The sequence below is a fragment of the Amblyomma maculatum genome, unplaced genomic scaffold (genome assembly GCF_055883805.1).
Source record: "Amblyomma maculatum isolate TAMU_Amacu unplaced genomic scaffold, ASM5588380v1 scaffold_22, whole genome shotgun sequence".
NCBI classification, from domain to species: Eukaryota; Metazoa; Arthropoda; class Arachnida; order Ixodida; family Ixodidae; genus Amblyomma; species Amblyomma maculatum.
Genome location: NW_028146747.1, coordinates 1347923 through 1375141, shown reverse-complemented (window position 1 = coordinate 1375141; position 27219 = coordinate 1347923). Strand labels below are relative to the sequence as shown.

At 48.2% G+C, this 27219-nt stretch overlaps 1 protein-coding gene across 2 annotated transcripts in view; it reads right to left on the bottom strand.

The window, feature by feature from the left end:
* Window positions 1–24657, bottom strand: part of LOC146171469 (protein croquemort-like) — a 238867-nt gene extending 214210 nt beyond the window's left edge. Inside the window, exon 1 of one of the 2 annotated variants that reach the window (XM_084586514.1) lies at window positions 24302–24657. In XM_084586514.1, the coding sequence (XP_084442640.1) occupies window positions 24302–24478 (177 nt within the window). In that variant the 5' untranslated portion in view covers window positions 24479–24657. The remainder of the gene's footprint in view (window positions 1–24301) is intronic. The other variant, XM_084586513.1, reaches the window with a different exon arrangement.
* Window positions 24658–27219: the final 2562 nt, after the last annotated feature.

Genomic DNA, 27219 nt, shown 5'->3' with positions numbered 1-27219 from the left:
GATGCAAGGAAACTAAGACTCGTATGTATGCGGCTCACGAAGTAAACCTGCTGACTCGCGCATTTCGGACACGCATTGCACATACGGTCAAATATTGAACGCAGACTTGCTATGCATCCTTCAGTGCCTGTTTTCTTCTAATGCAGTGTTAGCAAAGAGAGTCATCAGAGTGAGAAAAGCCGGAAAGGTTCGCCGGATAAGCATGCTCATGCACTCCTATACTACAGCAGAGGGAAAGGGAAAAGGGCGGAGAAAAATAAGAGGTCGAGGAGAACAGCTTCAGTAAAAGCCAAATCTAAGACCTGTTGAAAATAAAGACGGAATGGTCATGGCGAAGGTCACAGACGTATGGATACTCTCAGCTGCACACACGGCGTCATATACAAAATAGATAGGCCGTACATTTATACTGGTGGCCGCATCAGTGCGTAGATCAAACATAATTATCAGAAAAGTAATCTTAGGTAAGACATTTTCTCTAAATAAGCCGACTAGACTCGTCGCAACCCCGTCCGCTCTACTGACCACGTTCAAGGTCATAGCCGCCAGGACAAGGCCTCCATTTCCAGGCCGTAAAAAAGGAAAATCTATCTCCACCACAGACTCCTTCATCGAGCGGCCCCGCTCCGTAGGCACATCATTATTCCATGGTGCACTATAAGCTGCGGCTGCAAGACCTCAGTAAGAGGCAAATGCTTAGACAGCTCTAATCGGGATTGTAAAGACTTAGAAAGCGGCTTCGAGCAGCGATGAACTTTGCATGTCAAGTTTGGCTTCCCGTACACGCATGAGTTCCACTTATTATTACTTTCTACTCAATCTGGTTGGTCCCACAATCATCCAGTACTTCTACTCGGACCATGGGAACGAGGGCGTGCTCTTCCTTCGCCAGCCTTGATGTAATCACTGAAGCCAAGTAATGAGCCTCGGTGCAGGAAGTGTTGTACAAACGCGATGGCGAGTATATACACGTGTAAGTTTTGCGTCATACGCCTGAAGCCGTGATGACGCCACGGACTGACACGGCCGCAACGAGAAGAAAGCTATATAGCGCGCTATTTTCGCTTCGCTTATTCTTTCCTCATTGTCTACAAGCCGGTCGTTTCCTGAATCCTCAATCGGTCAGCAAGCATGCGTTCTTGGTAGCACTAGCTGACACAGCAAAGAGAAAAAAGAGGAAAAGAGAAAGCAAACGAAAAGAAAGAGTGCCGTGTTGCTCGCAGCGTCGCAACTGCTACTTGACCGACAACATTACCTCTCGGAGAATTGCGAACGATTTCGTACGCACTGCCATACTTTGCGCGAAATATTCTGTAATGGTTTGTAAAAGCTTGTACTTAAGCTAATGCGGAGTAAGTAGCACTAAGTCGGTGGGAATGCCACGTGGGGACATGTTACCCAGCGCAGAAAGAATTATCCTATACACCCCATAAGGAAATCCTTAACGAGACCGTATTTGCTTTTAAACGCTGTCGGAACTCTGTCAACACGCCGTTAGCGGGTTTGCTTGAACTGCTGTTGAATAATGCCTGTAATGAGTACAACTGCTTTAGGGGGTTCACAGTATAGTTAGGAAAAAGAAGAAAAAATTGCTGCCGTAAGCTGCCAGGAGCTGCGCTGAGTTACGTTCAGAAGAGGGGCCCGCGCAAGTCCGTATACGTAATGGTAAAAGCGGTGGCTGAGTGCGAAGGTCACGATCAAAATTTAAGGGTCACTATCAGCCTGAGTATAGGGCAAAAACATATCCTTCCAACCAGTCCGGGTCCTCTACCGGCTGCAGGTCATTTATCTTCTTAATTTCAGCTGTGGCGTCAAAGTATAATTTGCTTGCTCACCCGCTCTGTTCTCTTCGCGTTTCTTAACCTTTCATTTCAATCTTCATTGCTAGCCGCGCCGTCCTTAATTCAGGCCTTTCCTTCAAGACGTTGCTTAGGCTATATTTACTCAACTACCTTCTGCGGCATGCGTTACATCACTCTGCATCTAATACGCTCCCGAACTCGCTTACCGTGTTGCCTAAGCACGAGAAGCACTGTGGCAGAACAAAAAAATCTTTCCGAATAGAATACGACAGTGTTCGCCGGCGCACCTCCCAGAGAAGCCAAATCAGAAGGGGGAGCACAAAACAAGACGCAGACGTCCCACGGTCGATATGTTTGTGCCCAACTAGGCGATTCTGATGATGAATTGATGGCGTGCCACCTATCCTTACCGTGGTGGATAACGTGCTGGCGTACAAACATGCGGCGCATAGCAGGAACAAGCAGCAATGCGGCAAGTAGAAACAAAAACTCTTACACTTCAGTGATACTTCGACTATAGCAATGACGTATCGATGCCATCGCGTCTTCCGGGGAATCGCTGGCGATGGGGGAATGCTGCGGGGAACTGGTGCGATACGGAGGTTGGAGATGTGTGGGGGCCCACGACGGGTGGATGTGAGCCTGAGAAAGGATCCATCAGCCTTGCTGTGTGGCGGATAGGCGAACAAGTTGATGACTAATTGAAACGGATCTTTTGCAGGGAAAGCTACATGGCTACGAACTTGCGATTTTGCTGCGGCGGTGCTCCGAGGAGGCACAGGGCCGTTGCTTAGCAACCACCGCAGCTGGAGGACGCCGCGCACTCGCCGCGCCATCTGGCCGTCAAGGAGCAACCAGAAGATGTCTTTAATGGAACAACATAGCTATACAGCCAGACTAACCTGGACTTGCAATCAAGATTAAGATGGCATAGCCGAGCTAAGACACTGATGTTTTATGGTGGGTCGGTTTCTCACAAACACACACACACACAAAGAAAAAAGCATCTCGACCGGGAATCGAACATCCATCCCTCAAATCCCAAGCCGAGCGCTTTAACCAACTGTGCCATGCCTGGAAATTGCTTTTTAGTACTGCGTCTTAATTCCCCTTCTCTAGCTTGAGGATGGTAGTAGTGATGACAATATAGGCTAGTCAGTGGCGCATTTCGGGCGAGCATGTACTCAGCATTGAACAGAATTGGATTCGACTAGATTAAATTGGAGTGGATTGGATTGGATTTAATTGGACAAGATAAGACTGGATTGCATTTGAATGGAATGAACTGTACCTGATTGGACTGGATTGGATTGAATTAGATTAGACTGAATTGGATTACACTGAATTGGATGGGATTAGATTGGATTGGAGAGGAGTAGGCAGCCCAGCGCCAGGCACGCATGCTTTCGCTACGCATATCCTGGCTTAGCTCAGCTAAGCAAAGGCCAATTTTTATTTAAATTCCTTACTGTGCACTTCTGACAATGACGGTGAAAGATTAAGGAGCAAGCGCATAAGCAAAAATAACCCGGTATCATGGAGGCGCAGTGTAGAAGTTTGAATTAAGTGTTGAAAGGCCGCTTTATAGAGAGGGTGCAGACCAGACAGCAATTTCTCTACCTGGGTTTGTGCAAGAGGAAGTTATGCAGCATAGTAAAGGGTTTTCGTTAAGTTAGAGGGTTTCAACAAAAAAACGATAGGCCTGTGCCTCCTGGAGGCCATAGTGCCGTTTCACTACACGGCGGATAGCATGGGTGACTCTGTGACAGGCAGAAAGCGCTTGGTTGGGAGGGAGCCTGCACAAGAAAAACATTAGCGTGATTGCTGAGCAAAGTGGCCACTACGCAGGAGGCTGTTTGAACGAATGAACAAAATTAAATGAATGAATCCATCCAGCCACGTTCCTGTCTAAGGCAGCAGGTTGCTGCTGTTAATTAGGAACTCCTTAGGCAAGAAATCACGGCAATAGAACGTCCACGTGTCTTTAATAAAAAAGGTATTTTTGAAAGAAGTAGCAAACTTACTCTGACGGCGAGACTCATTCTGGCGCAACATAATCGACAAAAACGAATGTGAGGACCGCTGTCAAATACAGATTCCATTACGCTTTTCTTCACTTCCAATCACACGAAAAGAAAGAAAGGTAGCAACGAGGCTCCGAAATGATGGGCCTTGCTACCATTATCTTTGTAGGGCTTTCCTTAACTGCTTTCCTGCAGTTTACTCGGTAATCCCGAGTAACCAGTTGCGGTGGATAGAATGCCGACCGAGACCTGCATTCCGATGATGTAGCATGCGAAAAGGTTCGTGCACCGCCCATGTGACGTCAGCTCACGTTTAGGAACGCCAGGTGATTGAAATCAAGAAACTTTCGAAGCATAGATCACGCATGCGCAACTTCCAAGCGTCGCGTTGAGAACCTAGCCTGCAGCTGGGAGCCATTCACGTCACGTGCATCGCAGGCAGTTCTCGCCGGGGGTCCTCCTCTGCCCATCCAGTCTAAACGCCGTCCGCCTAGCTAGCCAACGGCACGTCAAACAACGAATTCTTCCTCGCGATTACAAATTATGATTGCGGAAAGCAAGATAAGAACAAAAAAAAAAAGGGAAGACACAATTGATCTCAAGCGCAAAAATCGCACAAAAGTGTGCGCATCAGCCGTCGTGGATATCAAGGGCATACGCAGGTTTTCTCTGCGACTACTGACTCCTTTACGTCGCTGCTTTCTTTCTTTTTGCGGCAATATACAATCTTCAATTGCCTCAGAACCAAGCCACCGCCTTTTTTTGTGGCGATGTGCCTCTTTATCCTATAATGCAATAAAAAGAACAGACGACGTAGGACTGCGCGCGAGCATTCGTTATGAAATAGAATAGTTAACATTAGTTAGCGACCATTGCCACCGTCCCACCGGCATAACCTCAAGCCTTTGCGAACGCACCCACAGGATGGCCTTCAATCTGCTTAGGTGAGCAATCACTCGCGCCGAGGCTGGCTTGCTTGGTGCTGTAGTGTAAGAAATATTGGACGGCCACGAGGGTTGCTAGGACGTACGAAGAGCGGCAACGTTGTTCGCCCGAAGTATTCCCGGACGAGCCTCTTTACATATTCTCAGGACGTCGTGAAGCGCGGCACGGCGCACAATCTTTCCACCGGCCTTGGGCGCCTCGACATGGTGCAGGATGGCACATGGCAGGAAAAAGTGAAATGAATCGTAGAGGGAGAGTCGCTCCGGCGTGGCGCAATGGACCCCGCTAAGGCGAAAGCCATACGCCTCGTTAGCAACAGAACAATGCGGTTTCAGCATGTATCAGTAACAGAGGGACACTGCGGTATCCAGAAAAAGTGGTCCCAAAAAATCGGCATGACCTGATAAGGACCGTCACGTGGTCGCATCGGCTCATTAGATAGTCAATGAATATGTGCAGCATTACACGCTCCAACTACTAATCCAGCTTATTTTACCTGTTAATCCCCCTTAATTTACTTCCTAATCTAAGTCATGTTTTCCCAACATGTCACTGCACGTAAGCAGCCTTAAGCGCCTTCCGCAGCTTTTTATTTCTGTCATAGCACCACATAATAGGCGTTAACGATGTATACGAAGATGTTAGGATGGGTTGCGTCACTGGGCAGGCATTGAAACAGAATCAAGACATTGGGTACGAAGTAGGGCCGTATAAGCTCACCCCTACAATTAATGCGGTTACATTCTGGGCAAACTGAAGTGAACTGAGAAAATTGAATTGCATAAAAAGTTTGATGATGATACCTATTCATTGAAAGCTTTGAAACTGTCGAATTACAGAAATGCAGTTTAACTTAGAAAAAGCAACAACAAAAATTACGGCCCACGGCGAAAAATAACGTATATGTTTTATTGCACGATTTATACAAAATTCTCAATGGCGAAATCAGATTGTGCCCCCTAAATGTTATTCAAAAGGAGAGGCCGTTTAGGAGCATTTCTATCAACATGATCATTACCAACTCAGGGCATAACAGGAAGTAAGTAAACATATGGTGATATCCTTTTCATCGCTTGATCGTAGTTTTTGGTAGCGCAGTTCTCAGACAAACAACAAAGTGACAAACAGCCCCAACAGTAAGAAACGAAAGAGAACGCCATTTCATTCATTATTATTTAATTGAACGTGTCTAGCGTGTCTAGCGTGTCACATGTGTCTAGCGAATACGACACTGTCAATGCGAGGTATTCGTGCTTCATGCCCGAGCAGAGGTGCGAAATTATGCTCACCTGCCGATGAGTTCGTTCAATGAATGAACGAACGAAGGAACCAAGCTCCTTTTTAATGTTTGAGACGTCACTCCTACCCTTGTCGTCCCCATGTACACACACGACTGAATATGTCACAGGCGCAAATGAGGCCGAGCTACTTCAGCCGACCAAGAACACATACCCCTCTTTAAAGCCTTAATCAAGTGGAGAGAGGCGGGAGATAACGCTGACATTGCAGTCTGTACATGTAGGTTATCATCGTATCGCGGCATACCTCTCATGCACGCACTTCCAGATGAAATAAAAGAGAGGAAACATCAGACTCGGTTGCGAATATGCTGAAAGCCGTACACGGTGCGCTGGACTCGATACTTCACTTTATCGGCTTGTGAGAGCGTGTGAACGCGTCAGCTCGTGAAAAAGAAGGGAATCAAATAAAACGACCGAGAATTCTGAGCTATCTCGATGCTCCAACGCAAGAAAATAAAAATGAATCGCGAATTCTCTGCAGCAGCATAGATTAAGCTCCTGCTGTGAAGGTGCAGTACGCATTTTGTATTTCTCCCTTGTCAACGCTCCAAAGCTTGCCTTCAAACTCGCAAGGCACTGAGCTACAGTCTTTCTGAATACGAATATTACCACGCTTGCTTGTCGATTGCAATGAATCACCTTCTCCCCACATCTCTTGATGACCGTGAAAAAAAGCAGGTATCCTCTCAGTCAAGTCGTTCGTCCAAGGTGATGACAAAAAAAAAGAAAAAAAGAGCAATAACAGGAAGGAGGGGAGGGAGAGAGAATAAACAACCTATGAGCTTAGTCACTGGCGTAAAAGACAGATGCGAAGCAAATAAACAGTTAAAACTGAGAGCAAATGCTCGCGGTAAACACACAAGTGCTTCAGAAAATAGGCGTAGCCGGCAGGCACGTAATTGAACGGCCGAGTTGTTTAGACGGCGGCAGGTTGGGAACTCCAGACGCCGCAAGACCTTGAGTGTGGCACACACACATGTAGCACAGGGGGCCACATGTCCGACCGTAGCCGAACTATTGGCTGCGCGTTAAGATGCGCTCCTCAGATATGTCGCGAATATGCACACACCTGCGCACGTATATCGTTTGGGCAATTATCTCCCCTCGTGGTGCGCTGAGGGCGTATAATCTAGCGGCGATATGTATTTAGAAACGTACTGTTGGCTTTTTCATGCAAGCCTCTATCGCTTGAGCGTTTGCTGATATATTGGAAATAAATATGCATTTGCAAACTCATGATAGCCCTACAAACTAGGCAAGCTGGCATGACATAGTACTTTCAGAAGAATGACGAAAACAGCCAGTCATCATCATCATTAGCCTGACTATACCCACTGCAGGGCGAAGGCCTCTCCCATTTTCTCCACCTAACCCGGTTCTGTGCTAGCTGCATCCACTTGACCCCTGCGAACTTCTTAACCGCCCCCCTGCTACGCTTTGCTTCCCTTGGAATCCAGTTTGTTACCCTAAGCGACCATCGGTTATCCTCTCTTCACACTACATGTCTTGCCCATGCCCATTTCTTCCCAACAGCCAGTACGCGCACTTAAATGAACGCAGAGTAAGGATACGTCACAACCCTTTATTTGTAAACGATGAGCACCAAATAATTCCTGGAAACGACATCGTAAAAATTACGAGGGACTTTGTTGTTGTTGTGGCTGTAGGAAGAAGGAAAAGAAAATGCACGGACCTGCTACTGGCTCTGTAGCTGAGCCACCTCCGCTGCCTGATTGATTTATAGGAAGGGAAAGGCGCGGTAACTGTCTCCCTTCTTTGCTGTGGACACCTCAACCGCGCCGTAAGGGAAGGAAGGTGGGAGAGAAAGAGGAGCCGTAGTGGATGGCTACGGAGTAATTTCGACCACCTGGGGATCTTTAACGTGCGCTGACATCGCACAGCACACGGACGCCTCTTCGTTTCGCCTCCGTCAAAACGCAGCCGCCGAGGTCGGGTTCGAACCCGGGTACTCCGGCACAGTGGTCGGGCGTCTTACCACTGCACCACCCCTGCGGGGCAGACAGAAGAGAAAATAGGGAAGAAAGGAAAGGAAGAGGGAGAGAAGGACGCGCGCCGCAAAAACAGCCGTCGTCCACCACCGAAGCGGCGGCGGGTGCAATGACGGCCTACAACAGATAAAAATTCGGTGGAAGGTAAGCCCCCGCCGCAAGCGGCGGTGACCTACCTATCCCCCTACGAGGCACTTTAGCGACTAAAGTATCTAGCGACTAAAGTGTCTAAAGGCTAAACTCTGAGAAGCCTCATCTTGTCTAGCGTTCCTGCCATCTGCAATCCCACACTTGAACGCGCGCCAAGGAACGCCACCCGACAGCCGCCGCAAAAGCGACACACTTTGACCACGACAGTGTGAGCCCTTAAGGCTCTCGCCTTAAAATTAGAGGGTCTCTGAAAGCGTACCCTATTTGCCTCCCATCGTTAGCCTCTTGTCGGCAATCGTTTCAGTGCTACATATAATTATGATTGCTTTACAGGGAAGGAAAGGTGAGGTATCTATCATACTTTCTCCGGCAAGCGTTTGAACAGTACACCACGGGTGGCGTTCGTTGGCGCGCGTTCAAGTGTGGCATTGCGGATGGCAGGGACGCATCCCGCCTCGACCTATGAGAACGCCGCAAAAGCGGGACACACTTTGTCCACGACAGCATGAGCCATTGAAGGCTTTCGCCTTAATACGCCAAACCTTAAACTCCGGGGAAAAGATAGCCAGAAAGAGACGTCAAAACACGATTGCTAGCGAACATATTAGCTATTACAAAACTGTTTGGTTGGTTTATGGAGTTCAACGTCCCAACGCGACTCAGGCTACGTACTGGACGGCTCCAAAATTTTCAACTTCATGGGATTGAACGTCCAGCGACCTCACGCAGCACACGAGCGCATTGCTTTTTGTCTCCACTAATACGCTTCCGCCGCTGTAGGGATTCGATCCCGCATCCTTGGGCACAGAAGTCGAGCGCCCTAACCTCTGAGCCACCGCGGCGGATATTAAATTGAAGAATCTGATTTCCTTCGGTGCTAATTGTGTTTATAGGAAGAAGTTAGCCTGTGAGTACGCTTCGTACTGTATGCAAAAGTGCCTTCTGACAACAGCTGTACCCGCGGCTCCTAAATGCTGCATACTAAAACAGAACGACAACACTCATCAACATTGGACAATCGCGTATTCGCCGTGGTATAGAGCAGTTGCTGGTCCCAAAAAGGCCGCAAGGATTGATTCCCAGCCACTGTCGATCCATGCGCATTGCGAGTGTTGCACACGTCGATAAAGGACTGCCTAAATTGGTTGAAATTAATCGGGACCTCGCCCTCGCCTCCCACGTGCCGCTTCAGGAACTCAGTCGTACGTAATTTCCGATCATTGTTTCGTCCATAAGAAACTATGTATCATCTGCCAATTAACGCACAATTTCATCCGTATCCACAGCTCTGCGTATCCATTTTTCTTGCCATTACGTTCGAGTCAGTGTGCACTCCATAGCTGCTGCGCAGATTTTAAACACGCGGCAATCAGTACGCAAGGAACGATCAATATTGAAATAAGCTATAGCACTACAGAGAAAATACAGCATTCACTTTTTTACAGCAAAAGCAAAAAAATGACACCAACCATGGCAGGGTGAATATATTTTTAACTACGCCGATTTTAAGCATGCGTGCTGCAATTACGGCTCAACATTTAGGCAACAACGTCATTTCATTTCCAGTTCCACATTCATATTCTATTATAGCTCGGGTCCCATTGCAAGAAAGCACTTTAAGTGCAGCAGCATACGTACGATCGCCAGAGCAGAGCAAAGAAACAAACAAAAAAACAGTTGCTTGTGCCTCGCTTGTTGAAATAGCAACTGTGATGCCTATCGTCGGTGACACGATGCTTCAACGGTGACCGTTTTCATAGGACCGCCAGAGGTGAGCAAACAAATTACTTGTGCTTTACCTGTTGTCATAACAACTGTGACGCCTATGTTAAGCCGTAGCCATATGTGATGCGCTTCTAAGCCACAACTACTACACTGATCATAAAATCATCTTCGCCCATTTAAAGCCTAACACGTGCAGTAAAGACAGTTAACGCTTTTCCAGGCTCTATGCCAGTTTCTCAATGCTAAACCGCCAAGCAAAACCATGACAAACAGTACTTCCGCACATCAATATCAGTTTATCCAGTTCATTACCATCATCAGCCGGAATATACCCACTGCAGGGCCAAGGCCTCCCCCATATTCCTCCAACTAACTCGGTCCTGTGCTAGCTGCATCCACTTAACCCCTGCGAACTTCTTAACCTCATCCGCCCAGCTAACTTTCTGCCGCCGCCAGCTATATACGCTTTCCTTCTCTCGGAATCCAATTGTCACACTTAGCGACTATCGGTTATCTTCTCTTCTCACTGCATGTCCTGCCCATGCCCATTTCTTCTTCTTGATTTTAACTGGAATGTCATTAACTCGAGTTATTTCTCTGACCTCCTCTGCACGCTTCCTATCTCTTAATGTTACCCCTACCATTTTTCGTTGCATAACCCTCTGGGTTGTCCTCAACTTAAGTAGAACCCTCTTGGTTAGCCTCCATGTTTTAGCCTCATAGGTGAGTACAGGTACGATGCAACTGTTGTATACTTTCCTCTTCAGCGATACCGGTAAGCTGCTTTCATATTTGAATCATCTTGTTAACTGTAAAAATACGGGGACACAAACATAAAGTTCCTTGCGTTTCGTGTTCTTTGTATCCCCGTGTTTTTACCGGTAACAAAATGATTCCAACAAGAAATTACCAACTAGCCCAACTTGGAGTTTTAACGAAGCTGCTATTCATAATCTGCGAATACTTGCCAAATGCGCTCCAGCCCAACCTTATTCTCCTAGTAATTTCCCTTTCATGTTCTGGATCTTCGGTTACTATACCTGTCCTAAGTAGGAATATTCGTCTGCCACTCCCAGTGCTTCGCTACCTATTATGAACTGTTGCTCCTTCACAAGGCTGTTGAACATTACATTTGTCTTCAGCATATTGATTTATAAGCCTACTTTTCTGCTATTCCTGTTTAGGTCATCAATTATTCTTTCAAGTTCGTCCCCTGAGTTACTGAGGAAGAAAATGTTATCAGCAAATCGCAGATTACTGGGGCATTCTCCATCAACCCTTATCCCTAACTGCTCCCATTCCGAGTCTCTGAATACTTCCTCTAAGCAAGCTGTGAATAGTACTGGGGAGATCGTGTCTCATTGCCTAACACCTTTCTTTATGGGAATTTTGTCACTCAGAACTATGTTTGCTGTGCAGCCACTATATATATGTTCCAATACTTTCACATACGACTCGTCAACGCCCTGATTTCGCTATTTTCTTTGGCTCTCTGTCGCTGTTACCTACAGTGCCGAAGCAAAAAGCCTGCTGCTCAATGAGGTATCATGTAGTAGCAAATATACAAATATAATCCTGGACGTGTTAGCAACTGACGACAGGAGAAAGAAAGAAAGAAAGAAAGAAAGAAAGAAAGAAAGAAAGAAAGAAAGAAAGAAAGAAAGAAAGAAAGAAAGAAAGAAAGGAAGGAAGAAAGAAAGAAAGAAAGAAAGAAAGAAAGGAAGGAAGGAAGGAAGGAAGGAAGGAAGGAAGGAAGGAAGGAAGGAAGGAAGGAAGGAAGGAAGGAAGGAAGGAAGGAAGAAGAAAGAAAGAAAGAAAGAAAGAAAGAAAGAAAGAAAGAAAGAAAGAAAGAAAGAAAGAAAGAAAGAAAGAAAGGAAGGAAGGAAGGAAGGAAGGAAGGAAGGAAGGAAGGAAGGAAGGAAGGAAGGAAGGAAGGAAGGAAGGAAGGAAGGAAGGAAGGAAGGAGGGAAGGAAGGAAGGAACGAACGAACGAACGAGCGAACGAACGAACCTGATGCGCAGTGAGCGTTCTCGAACATCCAAAATTAGACTGATGAAAGCGTGGCTTCTGTCAACCTATTTTTTAGAGATGGAATGGTTATCACAGTATAGTGAGATATGGGACGATACAGTATGGTATGATTTAGCAGTCTGAAACACCGCGAGGGATATGAGGAAGGCTCCATGGTGAAAAAAGCAGATTACTTTCGACTGTCACGGGTCCTTTAGCATGCGCTGTCACCTCAGAGAGCACCGGCGTTTTGCTTATTCGTCTATGAAACCGCCGAGACCGGTGCTCGACCTTGCAGCCTCTCAGCGAGTTAAGCAGCGCCTCAGCAGACAATGCAGCTAGCACAGGGTCGCTGTGGGTTACAAATGAAGGAAAGAGATTTGAGTACACCTCAAGCTGCGCCTTTTATGCTATGGCGCGACCGCGTTAATGACTCCCCTCTGCGGCTACTCTTGTGGATCCTCGCTTCATGCACTTCCCTACTCGCTTGGCACTAAACCTATATGTCTCTATTATCTCCCACATACGCACTGGCAGACATCATTACAGGAAAGAAGACCCAGCACAGATGTAAATCCGCGCTTCAACCAAGCCGCGCGAATGTGCCGCCGTGGCCTAGAAATAGCCTTCCCATTTCAGACAAGCAGATGTTAGTGAGGTCAATTAAAAATAAATAAAAATAACTGTCCCAGCCCGAACCTCCAAAGACGCAACGTGCTTAAACCAACAACAATAAAAGGTAAGCAAAAAGGACAGTTTTGTATTGCAGAAAGAAAAAAAAAAGCAAAATAAAAGCTGGAAGAAAAGTGGGCAAAGCTATCAACAGCTGATGTGAAGTAAGCTTACTATGCTTGATTTTTGACTGACAATGTTTTCTGGACCCACGACACTGTTCATGAGGTTTAGCTCTCGACTTGCATATAGAGTGTCGTATGTGATTAGCTCTTCGTTGATTATCCTCTGAGCTCTTGGTTAGGGAACTAGTTGCTGTCCGACTTGGCAGCTCCTTTCATACCATGGGGTCAGAGGATCTTCGCCGACTCTGCCTGACCATGTCACCTGACAGCATCACGGTCGACTTCGAATTGCCCACAGAACGCGGCTTTTGAGATTGTCAAGCGCATAGCAGAAAACGGCCTTGAGTCTCCTTGAGTCGGTGACGCTTAACGGCCAGCAGCTCCATAGCTCGGCGGCGACCTTCGACCCTTTGAGCCGGGCCGATGCACCCGATGCACTTGGCCGATAACGCCCGCACGCGACGTAGCTGCGTCTCGGCCGCCGTCTTCGAGATGCTGAGCAAGCAGAACAACGCCCGAGTGCCGCTCGACTCTGATCGGAAGATCCTAAGACGACTCGCGCGCCGTTTTCCGGAGACTCGCCTTCACTCCTTCGGAGAGTAACGCGCCGTGATAACCCGCGCACAGACCAGAACTTGAGCGTGCACTGAAATCAGTTATCATCCACAGGGCAATTGTCGAAGTTATCAGATTGCAATCGAGCTTTGCGCTGCACCCATGGGTGAAGTGGCTGCGTGCTTTACGTATGCATGTCCCTTTTTCTTTCGTTTACTCTTCGGAACAGCTTGAGTTCTCAGCCGATAGGCAGTTCCCGGAACGCGCCGACTGCGTTGTGTCGCATTTTGTAGGCTAACGCAAACCTGCTCAGGCTGCTGTGAACGCCGAGAGCAGAATCTATGGCTCGTGTTTTGTTTTTTGTTTTGTTTTGTGCGTTTTGTTTTCGAATTCCAGGCATTGTTAAATATCTTCTCCTGCTGCCCTCAAACATGGCGCGGAAGACTTGCTAGTAATGCAGTTCGACCATTTGTCCGATAATGTCATAAAGTCAAAGTATACTGTATACACAGAGCTCGGACAAGTGCACTCTCTTGCGGCTGTGATCTTGCCTCCTTTGAACGTCGACCTCACTCACTTGACAAGGCACGAAGAGCATTGTTCGGCATGCGCTTTCACTTGGCTCTCCTCAACTATTTATTTTACGCGCCCCGCCGGGATGGTGCAGTGGTAAGACGCCCGACTACTGTGCTGGATTACCCGGGTTCGAACCCGACCTCGGCGGTTACGTTTCGATGGAGGCGAAACGGAGTGGCGTCCGCGTGCTGTGCGATGTCAGTGCGCGTTAAAGAACCCCAGGTGGTCGAAATTTCCGGAGTCCTCCACTACGGCGTCTCTCATAGCCTTAGTCGCTTTGGCACGTTAAACCCCATAAACCATAAACCAAACTATTTAATTCACGCCTTAACGCGTCGACAGGACGCCTCAATTTTCAAACCGCTCCCTCCCGTTGTCATTGCCTTGCAAATGGCGTCGTTTGTACAGCAGTGTACCTTTGCGACAGGAAAGCTTATCTCTGCCCCATATGTCTGTATGAGATGCCTTCTGAACGCCCTGCCAATATCGGAAGCTGAAATGCCTCCGGGCTTCCTCCTAGGATATAATACCGCCCCTGACTAAGCCCAGACTGGAGTGAGGCACCCATCGAAAAAGGATGCCACCTAGCGGATCTGACCACTTCCTCTGCGCAGCCATTTGTCCTCATCTGCTGGCCGCTGACGAAGAGGGTCACGTCATCCCTCAAATGGTCCCCCAAATGAAATCGTCCGTCTCCGGCCGCCGTTTCACTGCTAAGTGAATCCGCACACACTCTCCCTTCTGCAGCACACTTTCCCGTTCATGCACTCCGACCTTGGGCCATGCTCTCGCGCTCTGCTTCCGTGATGCATGGTGAGGGTGGGCAGTTTCTTTTTTTTTTTTTTTTTTCTCCCAAGTTTCGATGCTTCTGCGCTGCCAGCGTGGTACTGCATTAAAATGCGCTGCTCCGCTGTTATACGGCTTCATTCATGTTTTCTTGGTTGAATGCGCACATTCTCAAAGCAAAATAAGCTTAAGGGAAGCAATTCTGCAGGATCGCCACCACTTTTACCATAGGTTAAATTTTATCTACGTAAATCACGCATGTGGTCATTACTTGCTTCATGAGAATTTAAAACGATACCGAAGGGAAGTTTTGCGGGATTGGAGCAAGCGACGCACTGCGATTAAATGAGGAGCGATGAGGGATTGGCTCATGTTGCAAAGGGAAGCCAAAGAATACTGAAAGGAATGGTTCAGCGCGAACTTAATTCTCGTTCTAGACACTTGTGATTCCGTTAGACTTTTCAAACTGCCCACTTTTAAACCCACGCACACACCATGGAAATACTACGCCGCGGTGACGCAGTGGTTAGAGCCCTCGAATTTTGTGCCAAGTGATGGAGGATATAATCCCGGCCGCTTTTCGATGAAGGTACATGCCTAGGACGGTTTGCTTGGCCGCACTGCTGCGTGCTCGCGCGACGCTCGCTGCGGCTGCCACGTGTGTCGCGCCAGTGTTCGTCTGACTGAATAGGCATCTCAACGGAGGCGAAACGGGGAGGCGTCCGCGTGCTGCGCGATGTCCGTTAAAGAACCCCAGGGGGTCGAAATTACTCCGCAGCCCTCCATTACACCTTCTGTCCTAGCCGGAGTCGCTTTGAGACGCTAAACATTATAAAGCAAAACACAACATCAAATTCTAAGTGACATCACGGGCGCGTCATTTCGTGGTGCAGAACGCAGTTCAAGCAGAGCAAGCCGGAGCAGGTGATGGTAAAGTTTGGTTTGATTTGTGGAGGAGAAGGAAGAACATTTATTTCCGCCGAATATAGCGCGGCAGTTACCTCCGGGTCCGCACGCTGGCGTCCGAGGAAGCAGTCTGTCGCACCGCGGCCGGAGGACACCCGGCCCCGTCTAGGAGAAGAGGTCTTCAGTTGTAGAAACTCGCCCAACAAGAAGTTCTTCTAAACTAGAGGTCTTCAGCCTCGGCCGCCAGGCAGACGGCGAATCGCTGAGTTTTTTCGTCGGAGCTTCTTAGCGTGGTCTTCCATGCATCACTAGTTTTAATCCCGTTGCGCCCTGGGGCACGAACGCATCTCCATATTATGTGATCTAATGTTGCCACGTGGCCGCAAAATTTACAAATTTCGGTTTCTGCACCGTCCCTCTTCCGCCCTCTGGCACCCGTCCAACTCCTCTACAGGGGCGAAAAGCAATTTCGAGCTTGGAGTCTTCTCCAGTCACATGATTCCTTTTTACTCAGAGATCTATCCGGTGGTGGATATATCCTCCGGTCTTTTTTTAGGTTGTCGGTTACATCCCTAAACGTACCAATACATTATTTGCTTTTAGATGTTGTTGTGGAGGCGTCCGCAGCACCCCAAGGTAGGGATTTATGGAGAGGGAAAAAAAGAGGCAGCGGCTGATGGCCTGCTTTACTCATCGTTTCATACAGCGGGGACAAATTACTTCTCTCCGTCTTGGGTTTTAGAAATATGTTAACTGTCCTTATTTGAGCTCACTGCAAAGTTGTCGGAACGATAGAGAGAAAATGCTCCCACTGACACGAATGAAAAATGTTCCGGCTTCTCATTTACGTGGCCATTCACATTCGAGCGCGGAGGTCTCAGACCCTTCTTGACTATTGGCAGGTCAGACCTCCCTGAATTTCTGAAATTAAGCCCTGCCGACCAGTTTGCCCTACATTGTGTTCACCACGCGAAAGCGGAATCTGGTACACCTTCTTTGAATTTAACAAAACGGAACTTCGTGCTTGTTATTACACAAATTTGGCACGTGACCTTCAGGTTTGTTCACCCGGTATGACCTATGGTTTTAAAAGGCAAGGCAGGCCTCTATGCGACTTGCAGTCCCCTTCAAATTATAGGAGACAGTGTTGCAAATACGGAACAACAGCAAGTTCTTTTTCTCTCTGATTTTAAACAGCGCCATGAGCATTAACTTGCCTATCCGTATTTAACTTAGTCGATAGTGATTCTGCAATCCATGTCTTTCGGTTGGTAGCGTAGCCAGAGAGCGACAAATTATAGCACTGTTGCCGGAAACTAGCGTGCATCAAATAAGGGCAATATTTTCGAATGGCGTTCTGAAAGCAAAATCTGGCAGTTGCTTTTTTGACCAACCAGGAGCTGTCAGAACCAATGAGGGCATAGTTGCGCATTCCTGCATTTCTGGAAACAACTCTGTTGAGTCTCTGTTCTCATGTAAAATAATGGTTGCTTGATCCTTTAGAGGGATGTTATAGTTTGACTGCACAAGGCACATTTATGGCCAAGAAATAAGTATTTGAAAATTTGCCGCCACTCAACTCTCACTCTTGATATCTGCCCCGAGAAGGACCTCTTCCCGCCGTTTCGACCTGAATTGCACAGCAGCGAAAAATCTGTCGGATATCCCGCAGGAAATTCGGTGCCCACGAACGCTGTATATTTGCGAAACCGGCCAGTGATGTCGATGCCTGCCCTCCTTTGTGTGCCGTTTATTAGAGGTGGCGAAAGTGCAGCTCCCTGTGCGTCCAGGTGCGGCTCAAAGACGTCTGTCATCTTTACCCTCTCCCTATTCTAAATATTTCTACCTCTAAACACTCTTTCATTTTAAGGTACCGATCCACCTACTCAAGCCCCGCCGGGGTGGCCAAGTAGTTATGACACTCGACTACTGTTCCCAATAATGCGAGACCGAATCCCGGCCTCGACGGGCGCTTTTCGGTGGAGGCAAAAAGCAAGGCGCTTATGTGTTGTGCGATGTCAGTGCACGGTAAAGAACCCCAGATGGTCGAAATTTCCGGAGTCCTCCACTACGGCGTCTCTTATAGCCTGAGTCACTTTGGGACGTTAAACCCCACAAACCAAGCCAAACCACCTACTCCCTTGAGGTACTCTTCAAAAACAAAAGTACGCAGTGAAGTGAACGCAGCATGTCACGTCTTACGGACGAATATGTAACAGAAGCTGATCCGGAATGCAATCCCGTTCATCTGAGACAAACTTCAAGATGCTTTTGTCATAAATGGGTCTGCACAGTTCAAAGGCACATTAGCAGTCGCTGCATAAGTGACCATGGCTTTGTCGGACAAAGTTATAAAATATGTCAAGCTCCCATTTTTTAGAACGGCCGTTGACTGAGACGATGATTTCTTATTGCCCTGTCTGGTCAACCCCATTTCCGATGACAGTGACCTCGTTGTCGTTAGTCTCTCGATGTAGGTCAACTTCAATTCGTCTTCACTGTCGCAACAGGACACTCGCAGAGTGTGAAGGCGCAGCGCTGGCAGATGCTAAATCGCTTGCGGCAGAAACAGTGCGCACGCGACCTACACAGCCTCGTTAAGTGAATGCCGGAATCCTTCTCTCTAAAGTGACATCACGACCGCAGCAGTTGCGTTAGGCACGGGGACGACGCTACTAGAACGCTTACGCCACGTATAACTCAGCGACGGTTGTCACACGAAAGCTGGATTTATTACTATTTCCTCCGCTTTCTAGATTCTTTCCAAACTCGTCGCATGCCTGTCTGAACGCCGAGGTCAGGTATTTTACGTCTGAACTATACGATAGGCGCTCGAGAAGCTCTATTTTCCGGTATTTTGTGATTTTTATTACAAGACCGAACCGAAGTATATCATATTGATAAGAAAGTCTAGGATGTTTCTCATTCATTTAAGATAGTGTGGGGAACCTAGAGGAACTTTCGGAGTATAGTACAAGGTATGCTCCCCAAGAAGTGCACCTACAGACCAAAGTGTCATGCATCACTGAAAGTAGCCTGGCCATTTGGCATCTTAGCAAAACAGCGTGCAAAGTAAGGGGACACGGACAAGAAGGCACATGCACAGCGCTGTTTTCTGCGCCTGTTTTGTCTCAGGGAAATATTGCATTAAAGATCAGGCGTCGGGACAGGTAGTGAGACCTGGCATTATCCAGCCTTCACATGATCATTTGGTGCATCACCGAGCCGCAACGAAGGACGCGAATACAACGAGAACGTCGAGCTATCGAAAGAATGCGCAGATGAGTTCACCTGTGGTATACACCTCCAATTCCTTAACAGGCGTGACTGCACCTTAGCAGGCGGCGTAGTTGCAGTTTCAGCCTACGTGTTTATAGTTTAGCTCCTGCAGGGACCGCTCGCCCTGGGGAGGGTGCGACCGCGGTTGATGCCCCCCCCCCCCCCCAAAAAAAAAAACATCAAGAAATAAGTGGTTTAGATCGTGCCTGCACCCTTCCTCTTCCCCCACACTTGTTCCAAAGCGATAAAAAAAAAAATGCTCCCCTGAGCCATTATAGATTCTACCCAACCTCCATACAACAGAATCTCTTCCGGAATCGCTTCACAGTATTGTCGGCAAACGGGCCGATTGAAGATGCTAAATAGTGGCGATAGAGGGGGTGTAACGGTGGATATGTAACGGTAACGGTATTACTTTTGCAGAGTATCTATAGCGCCTGTGCAGGCTGTATGACTAGAATGCTTACCGCAACCTCACAGCTTCGGCTCTGCAATAAACACAGGGGCACTGCTCACTTACGGACGATGATCAGGAAGGAACATAAGTAATGAGATGAGTAAGCCTTGTTGGGCCCCTCTTTTTCTCCTCCGTCGTCCATGCGCGCTGCTCCATCGATGTGAACGCATTTACCAATTAGTGCGATTAGCCATTCTAGCACAGAGGATATCTGTACTGTTACACCCGACTCAGGCAGCTAAATATCAGCGTTATTTCTCAATTCCAAGAAATGTACTTTTGTTTTCCTACTTCCAACGCGTCCACCGTACCTAGGTGAACATCACCTAGCTCATACACCTAACACTCTTCCACATATTGTGGACATGTTGGGTCAAACAAAATAGCCTGAAGACGCAAAACACTTACTCTGAGCGTTGGGAGGCGCGCGGCTGACTAGCCACGACCCGGTGGGCCAACGGGACCTCGTCATACATGTAAACTGCTGAGGCCACTGGAATCCTGGAACGAGTACCAGCTCCCCTTCCCTCCCCCTTTCCCTTTTAGGGTAAATCATTTTTCTTGAGCTTTCTTTCTCCTCTAACGTTGCAGTCGCCTTTATAAATTGTTATGTGCTTAGTACGTATACAGGGGGGGGGGGGGGGGTATTTATAGAGGGATCGGTCGAAGCAGGACCACGACGAAGCCTGCAAACGTCCTTCTACCTTCTATCTTCTTCCTCCGTCGATGTTGTGCGAAGGTACGCGACACTTCCCATTCAAAAGCGATGTTATTTCCGTTCACATAAGTACAGGTGCGACAAACACGATGGTTTTCCAGCCAGAGCTTCGCAACTTCTTCCCTCGCTAAACCGAATAACTCCGCGTGCTGGTCAACATGATTTCGCAACACATACCAGTTTTAGCCGGCCACAGCAAACTCAGACTACATTGCCGCGCGTGCGCATCTCTCGAAGTTTCGTCACATCTTTCCACGTTTAATTACCGGCATTTTGGTGCTTAACCGAACGTAGAATCTAACTTTCCACGAAAGCAGCCAGTGACGCTCGAAGGCCGACTTCCAACCACGTAGGCGCCTTTTTCGCTTCTAGCTCTCCACGATTTGATTGTCTCACATCTAATAGCCGGATTATTAGACGCGCATGCGCCTCTGTGCTGCCATGGGCCTCAGCAGTATAGGCCGACTGCAGCGAATTCGGGGGAAGGCAGCCAGTGGCAGTTTGTAGCGCCGCAAAACCAGTGCCTGCCTGTGCACTGTGGTGATGGAGATCTTCGTGTCCTTCCAGCGGAGGGAAGAGGAGGCCAAGGCAACGTTAACGCGGCGATTTAGGGCGTTGCAGTGGTGCCGACTGTGATTACTGAGCCTGGTAACAGGAGAACCACACGTAGGCGACACGCCGACAACGCGTGCGGTAGATCGAAGGCCGGAATTACTGCTGCGATTTGTTGCGAAATTAAGCCAAGAGAAATCCACTGTCACGAGCTGCTTACCCGCGTACAACAGTAGTGCGGGAGAGATGTAAATTATGATCTCAATGTACTCTGTGACGAGCTGCTTTGAAGGCTTCATGAGTGAATGCGTTGCGTGTGCCTCTTGGAAGTTTAATCCAGTTTGTGGGAATTACCAACGCCAGAAATCAAGAGTACGCAAGAACGGGTGATGAAGAAGGAAAATACACTGTATGATAGCGCCTCCCCCATTCATGTAACTGCACGTATTGTCTGGTCACCGGATTTCGTATTCGTGAATACGCGTTTACTTTGGTCGACACGCGTTCTCTCTTGACAGTTTCGTCGCGCACAATCGTGCGCTATCGAACGAGTGATGTCAGGGCATTCTCTGCGCAGGTGTGCACTGTGAGCGGATGCATGTCGAGGTTTAATCTTCCTGTACAAAAAAGCAGAGAAATGATCGTATTTACAGCCGCCATACTTTTCCCTCTCACGACGCTGTACACGCAGTTCTGCATCCGTACGAGGAGGCGCCTTTTGAGATTGATCGCTCTAACCAGGGAGGCCGCACGAGAGCGCGGTCATTCAATGTCCCTGAACATGAGGAGCATTCAAGTGGCGGTCACTTTGAAGCCTATCTGTGCGGAGTTTGCGCAAGCGAGACGTCGGCGCGACCACGTCCGGAGTTCAGGAAGCTCCGGTAGAACCAGGGCAGGCCAGCTTCCGAGCGAGTTTCTATAGTCATTGCTGCGGGAGGGCGACAGTTGCCATCCACCGTCTCTGTGGGGCAAATCATTATGTTCAGCTGTTCTGTGTGAGCCAAGCCCATGGTTACGTGAGTGCTGGGCCACAATTCCGACTCAGCTGCTGTAACGGGACAAGGACGAAGGAAAGGCTGGAGTATCGTTAGCCCAGCTTTTTATTGCATCGAATTAGGAACGAACTAGCCCGACAAGTTCTACCGAGCGATTCCGACGAAACCTGCAAATCGACTTCACCGAGAAGACAGTCTTCAAGCACTGAGGAAAGACGCAGATTTCCGAGCACATTTGCAGAAAAACCACGCGAAACGCATGAACAAACGCGTTTCAAACTGCGTTCATGGCACCCACATGCAGCATCTCGCTTTTAACGGGGAGTTAAACACGCTGTTCCTAATACAGACGAAAGACACGCCTCCGGCGAAGCCCAGCTGGCCCATTTCAAGACTTCCATCCACACTCCGGCTGTGTGATTCCAAGTTGCAAGCGAGGGCTCAGAAACAGCAGCGGAACAGCATGAGCGCGACGAAGCAGAGTTGAGCATGCGCACTACGAGCACCGCATTTTCTCACGCACGTTAAGAAAACGTCGAGTGCAGCTGTCAGGTAGCAAGCTACATATTCCTGTACAAAAGGTACTTAACAATGCAACAAATATTGTGTCTGCTGCACACGTTAAGCACGCCATCTTTCCTGGTGTCTCCTTAGCTGACAGACTGCGGCAGTTGACTTCCCAAATACGACAGGTAATACATTAGGCACTCTAGAGAATAGCCCAGAATGTTTTGCAAGCCTTAGAGGCATTTTATCATCTTATTTTTAGCATATAACTAAACTCCTACTAAAGCGGTTGCAAGAGGTATCGCAAACACGCGGCACACGAGGCTCGTGCAGCCTGTCGCCCTTTCACATCTTGCACAGAAAAAAGGCCACATAGCCCTGCATCAACGTTGTCCTGTATGGCAACGGCTGGCTGCAGACAGCCGTTCTTTGCAAGTTAAAACAACAATATAATGCAAGTGACAAAAAAAGACAAATTTTAGTTTAAATATGGCCCTACTTTTTCCTTGTGCGTTCAAATTTAAGCCCTGTTTTTTATTTCATTAATTTACTATTAGGCACCATTTTCTTCTATATTCCATGTACCTCTCCTTCTCCTTCCTTTACCATTTATGACTGCTGGCTCCTGTTAAGTAAAAGTTAGTCAATGTGGCCTGAGGGAAAAGGCAACTTTGAGGCGCCTGCTTCACAACCTTCACAGAGTATGAATCAACGACAGGAAACTTACATCTTGCGCGACTCGACATACTGGCAGGATACTTTAGCGGCTGGTTATTTTCCTTATTCAGCCTCTACGAAACAGTTAGCTGTCTATAAACGAATAGCGACAAGGAACGCTGCTGATATGGTTTGGCGGTGTTCATTTTCAATATTGAACCTTTAGGAGCGCCACCTTCAAGTAACAAATTTACTGTACCGCTTGATTCCTGGTCACTAATACCATGAGAGCGCCTTCCTGCTCTCAAATGACAACAGAGTCAACGTTTTTGGTTAAAAACCAGAGCCTGCGGTCATTTTGGATATGGAAACGTCTAATGAACAGAGCTTGGCTTAGGTTGAAGCCTCGTTAGGTTGACCTCAGTTGTGTTGCTATAAGAATCTTTTATTTAGTCGCCAGTGAAGGCTAGAATTGCTTAGAAGACGGACAAACACAAGTAGTTTTGTTGCTGCAGCGCCATGGATACGAAACGGCTAGTTTGACTTGTGGTCAACGTCATGCTACTAGGTCGAAACCTTATGATGCTGCTCACCTCTAGTGCTCAAGCACGTTCACGCAAACAGAGTAGGAAACCAAATCGACGAAAATTGGACAGAACAGAGGGCAACTGACGTTGTGCGGCAGCGAGCCACTGAACAAGGCAAAGTTAGAGCGCTTACAGTTCGCGAGGTCTCCGAAAGCGAAACAAGTAGCAGCGAACAACGCGCCGCTGCTTCCGCGCTGTACCAACCGTAGCGGTGGCGCGCGATGTCGCGGAAAAGCCTCCTCAAGACCACCGGAGAGGGCCTAGCAGCCCTGGGTGCGGGGAAGGGGCCGGCGCGAGTCAAAACACGGGTAAACACGCGCGCGATCAGGCAGCCCGGGTGCGTGTTGCGAGCTACGACCGCGTCGGATTCCCGGAAGAAAGGACGCCGCGCGAACTTCCCAAGGCGAGCAGCTTTCTCCTCGCCTGCTCATTTCGGCCAGCAGCGCCGCCGAGTCAAAAACCTCGCCTGGCTCGCTGATCGGCAGACGCGGTGGAGAAAGCGCCCAGGGATGTTTTAGCGGCTCCCTACCTCCCTCATCAAGACAGCCCGACTAGCTCTCCTCACGATGAAAAGTAAGGAGTGAAATTAAAACGACTTTCTGCAGTCGTTTTTCCCTCATCCGCATCTAATTCGGTGGGAATCTGTATTCTTCTCGCAGGTCCAAATTTTATGTTTATACATCTACGTCTACAGACATAAGCAATAAAAAACTCATTGAACGCAATTTTTGCAGGAAAACGTAATTTCATCGCCTTCTTTGTATACAGCATGATATATAAGTTTTACGGTACATACTTAAATATAGACCGATGACTCTTAAACCCAAATTGTTTAGATTGCTTCGCTGAATTTTCCTTCATCACGGTCGTGGCCGTAAGTTCAATTATGTCAAGTGTTTGCACAGGAACGACTCTATCCCATATATTCACTTCTATGCTAAACCAAATGAGGGGGGCCTCACCATTTCCACCTGTGTCTTCAGGATGGTCGGGAAGAAGACGTACGTGGCGAGGCCCGACAGGGCCAGGAAGAGGCCCGCCAGAACGCCGATGGACGCCTTGACCAGGGCCATATCGGGACGAGACGCACGCTGGCCGCAACAGCGGCTCGTCATCTTCTCGATCTCGGGACCTGGCATGACGGCAACCTGCGGGCGCGTTCCTTTGCCTACAACACACACACACAACACACCGCGGAACGAAGCAGTACAGCGGCGCCGTAGCGTCAGTGGTCAGGGCCTCCACGTGAAAAGAAGCCAGCTGCTCGCTCGCGCAAGTTGCCCCAAGCGCTTCGCACACGACGCTTTAGGAGAGCTGCTGCGCGTTGTCTGAGGGCCTCTCGGTTGGCACGGGCAAGGAGGCATCCTAGAACCACGTGGTGGGCGAGGGAGAAAGCGGTTCGGAGCGGCAGTCACGTGGAAGGCCTTGTTGTTACCCGAGGGCTGCTTGCTTCGGCAGCTGCTGCGAGCTGTTGCCGCCGGGCTGAACTTCGGCCCCTCTCCACGCTGCCGCCGCTGCTCTGCTTTGCGCGACGGCGGCGAGCAGGAGAGATGAAAGGAAAAAAACTGTTGCAAAACGAGAGACCGCTCAAGAAAGGCAGCTCTCCCCGCTCTCTGACCGGCCGCTTGTGCGCCAGAGGTGCTCGCCAGCTGGGCGAGCGCGGAAGGGGCTGCACCATGTTCGCTGCTTCTCTATGCACCCTGGGCTTGGCTATTCCTCCTGGCCGAACTGTGATTATTTTCCTTCGGCGATCGTCGACCGAAGGAGAGAAAAATCGGTGGCAGGGCCGGTTAGGGCAATAAACAAGGTGGATCTGCTCCATTTTAGGGGGACTCGCATTCAGGGAGATTACATGGGCGTCCATGCTATTAATTCCACTCACAAGACTGCTACATAGACGTTGTGGATAATGTTATATGTACGCTTTTATTAGACGGCCGACAGGTTCTCAACGTATACGATAAAACCAGGTCTTCATATCAGTTTCGTGCTGTAAATAGGGCCCTCGATTTTCCGGCTTTGTTTAGTCTTCTTCGAAATGTGGAAGGTGAAAATTTGGTGCAATTTGTGTACTTTATGCTCGCTGGGAAATCGAGGTTTTCTGGGTAGTTTTTCTTTCAGTAAATATAATGGACTGCTTGTGCAAGATACATCTTTTAGAGGTACGAAATGAGTCGCTATTGACGAGGAAGGGTCGGATGGCAATCAACCTTTGATCTTGGATGCCGAGTCAGGCACGCTTCTTCCGACGCTACACAGGCAAGTTCGCTCATTAAAGCGGGGCTTCATATTTATGCCGGCCGGGCCTTTCAAATAACAAAGCAGCTTACGACTGCATGTTGATAAGGATCGGCGATATATGGCATACATTGCCCAGCCCGTAGCGCCTGAGGCCGATATAAAAGTTTGCAGCACTGTCCTTAAAACAGCTTAAATGCAGAGATGGCGAAAGACGCTTTACACGACTGTTTTCACTAACTACATCGCCATTGTCATCCATACTACAATGACCATCATCACTAACCGCATCGTTATCGATATAATATTATCCTCAGACAAGTAGAATTACGATCGGTTGCTCGCCAGCCCGGCGGGGAGTAGTGATTTGCTCGCTCGGCTGGGGATTGGAGGGATAGACAGCGGGATAGCATTCATTTGCAAATGTTATGCGTTTATACGGGAGATAAATGAAATAAATGAGTGAATTCCCAGTAGAGATAGATATTTTCTTGTCAGTTGGACATTTTCTGCTAACATTTCCGCTGCCCTCTTGCCAAGAAGGGCGTTCGTCTTAAAACGTAGCCAGAAATTAAATGAATTTCCATTAATCGAGTGAAAACCTGCAAGTGGAGCCGCAGGCGGAAGTCATTAAAGATGTCGTGTCATTAACGATGTCGATAGGAGAGCTGAACCACCCCGGACCTTTTTTTTTTTTTTTTCTTGGCTATCATTTCAGTGGAAAGAGATTCGACCGTAAACGTATGTTCCCAATGAGGCATGTATTCTTTTCTTCTACAGCGTCATCGTTGTGTGCAGTACCACCACCGTCCTATGATACATATCTGATTTTATGCTAGACTTGTGTGCCTCAGTAATTTCGCTGACTCAGCAACATCCCAAACTTCCAGTACGTGCAGCGGGGCCGGTACCAATATCCTGCGTTACGCCAGACAATACTGGGACAATGAGCGCATGTGTCCAATTTTCAAGCTTAACTCCCGTCACGGACAACACACGCTGAAGGAAGTCGAAAATCATCAACATTGAAGCGATAACACCACTTTAGGACTACACTGTTGTCGGTCAGTTTCCGTGCAGTGCCGACAGGTTTGTCCACTGATAAACTACATTTTTAAGTCTGCGTCTTCGGCTATGTGAGTCTAACTTGATTGTGCGAGAAAAAAAAAAGTTCTTACCGTGTGGAAGTGATGTCCGATCCGATGTTGTAACAAGAAACAAAGAAACCATCGGATCGAAATCATATTTAACCACCAGGTTTTACGCAGAAAAGTTCTCAGGGTGAAAGCATCGGCTAAAACCGAATTGCAGCCAAAAACGAACAAATCTAAGTATAAAATGAGACGATGGTCCCCTTCCTCCAAGCTTGGTTCCCTCTTTTGGCTACTTCCAAATGTCTACTCGGAGTTCCAGCCAACTGGTTAATTTTTCTATTTCCTAGTTTTTGTACGACGCTGTTAATTCTGCGCCTGCGATCCCCTAATTTCAGTAAAAACCTTCTCGGTTATGTATGTTACTTTCTTTCATCATCTTGCAGTGCAGGAAAATACAGCAACTCTTGTTAATCTGGCTAACATTGAGTGACAGCTTGCAACTATATATCATTTCCTGCGCCCCTTATCTGAACACTCAAAAGCTGCTA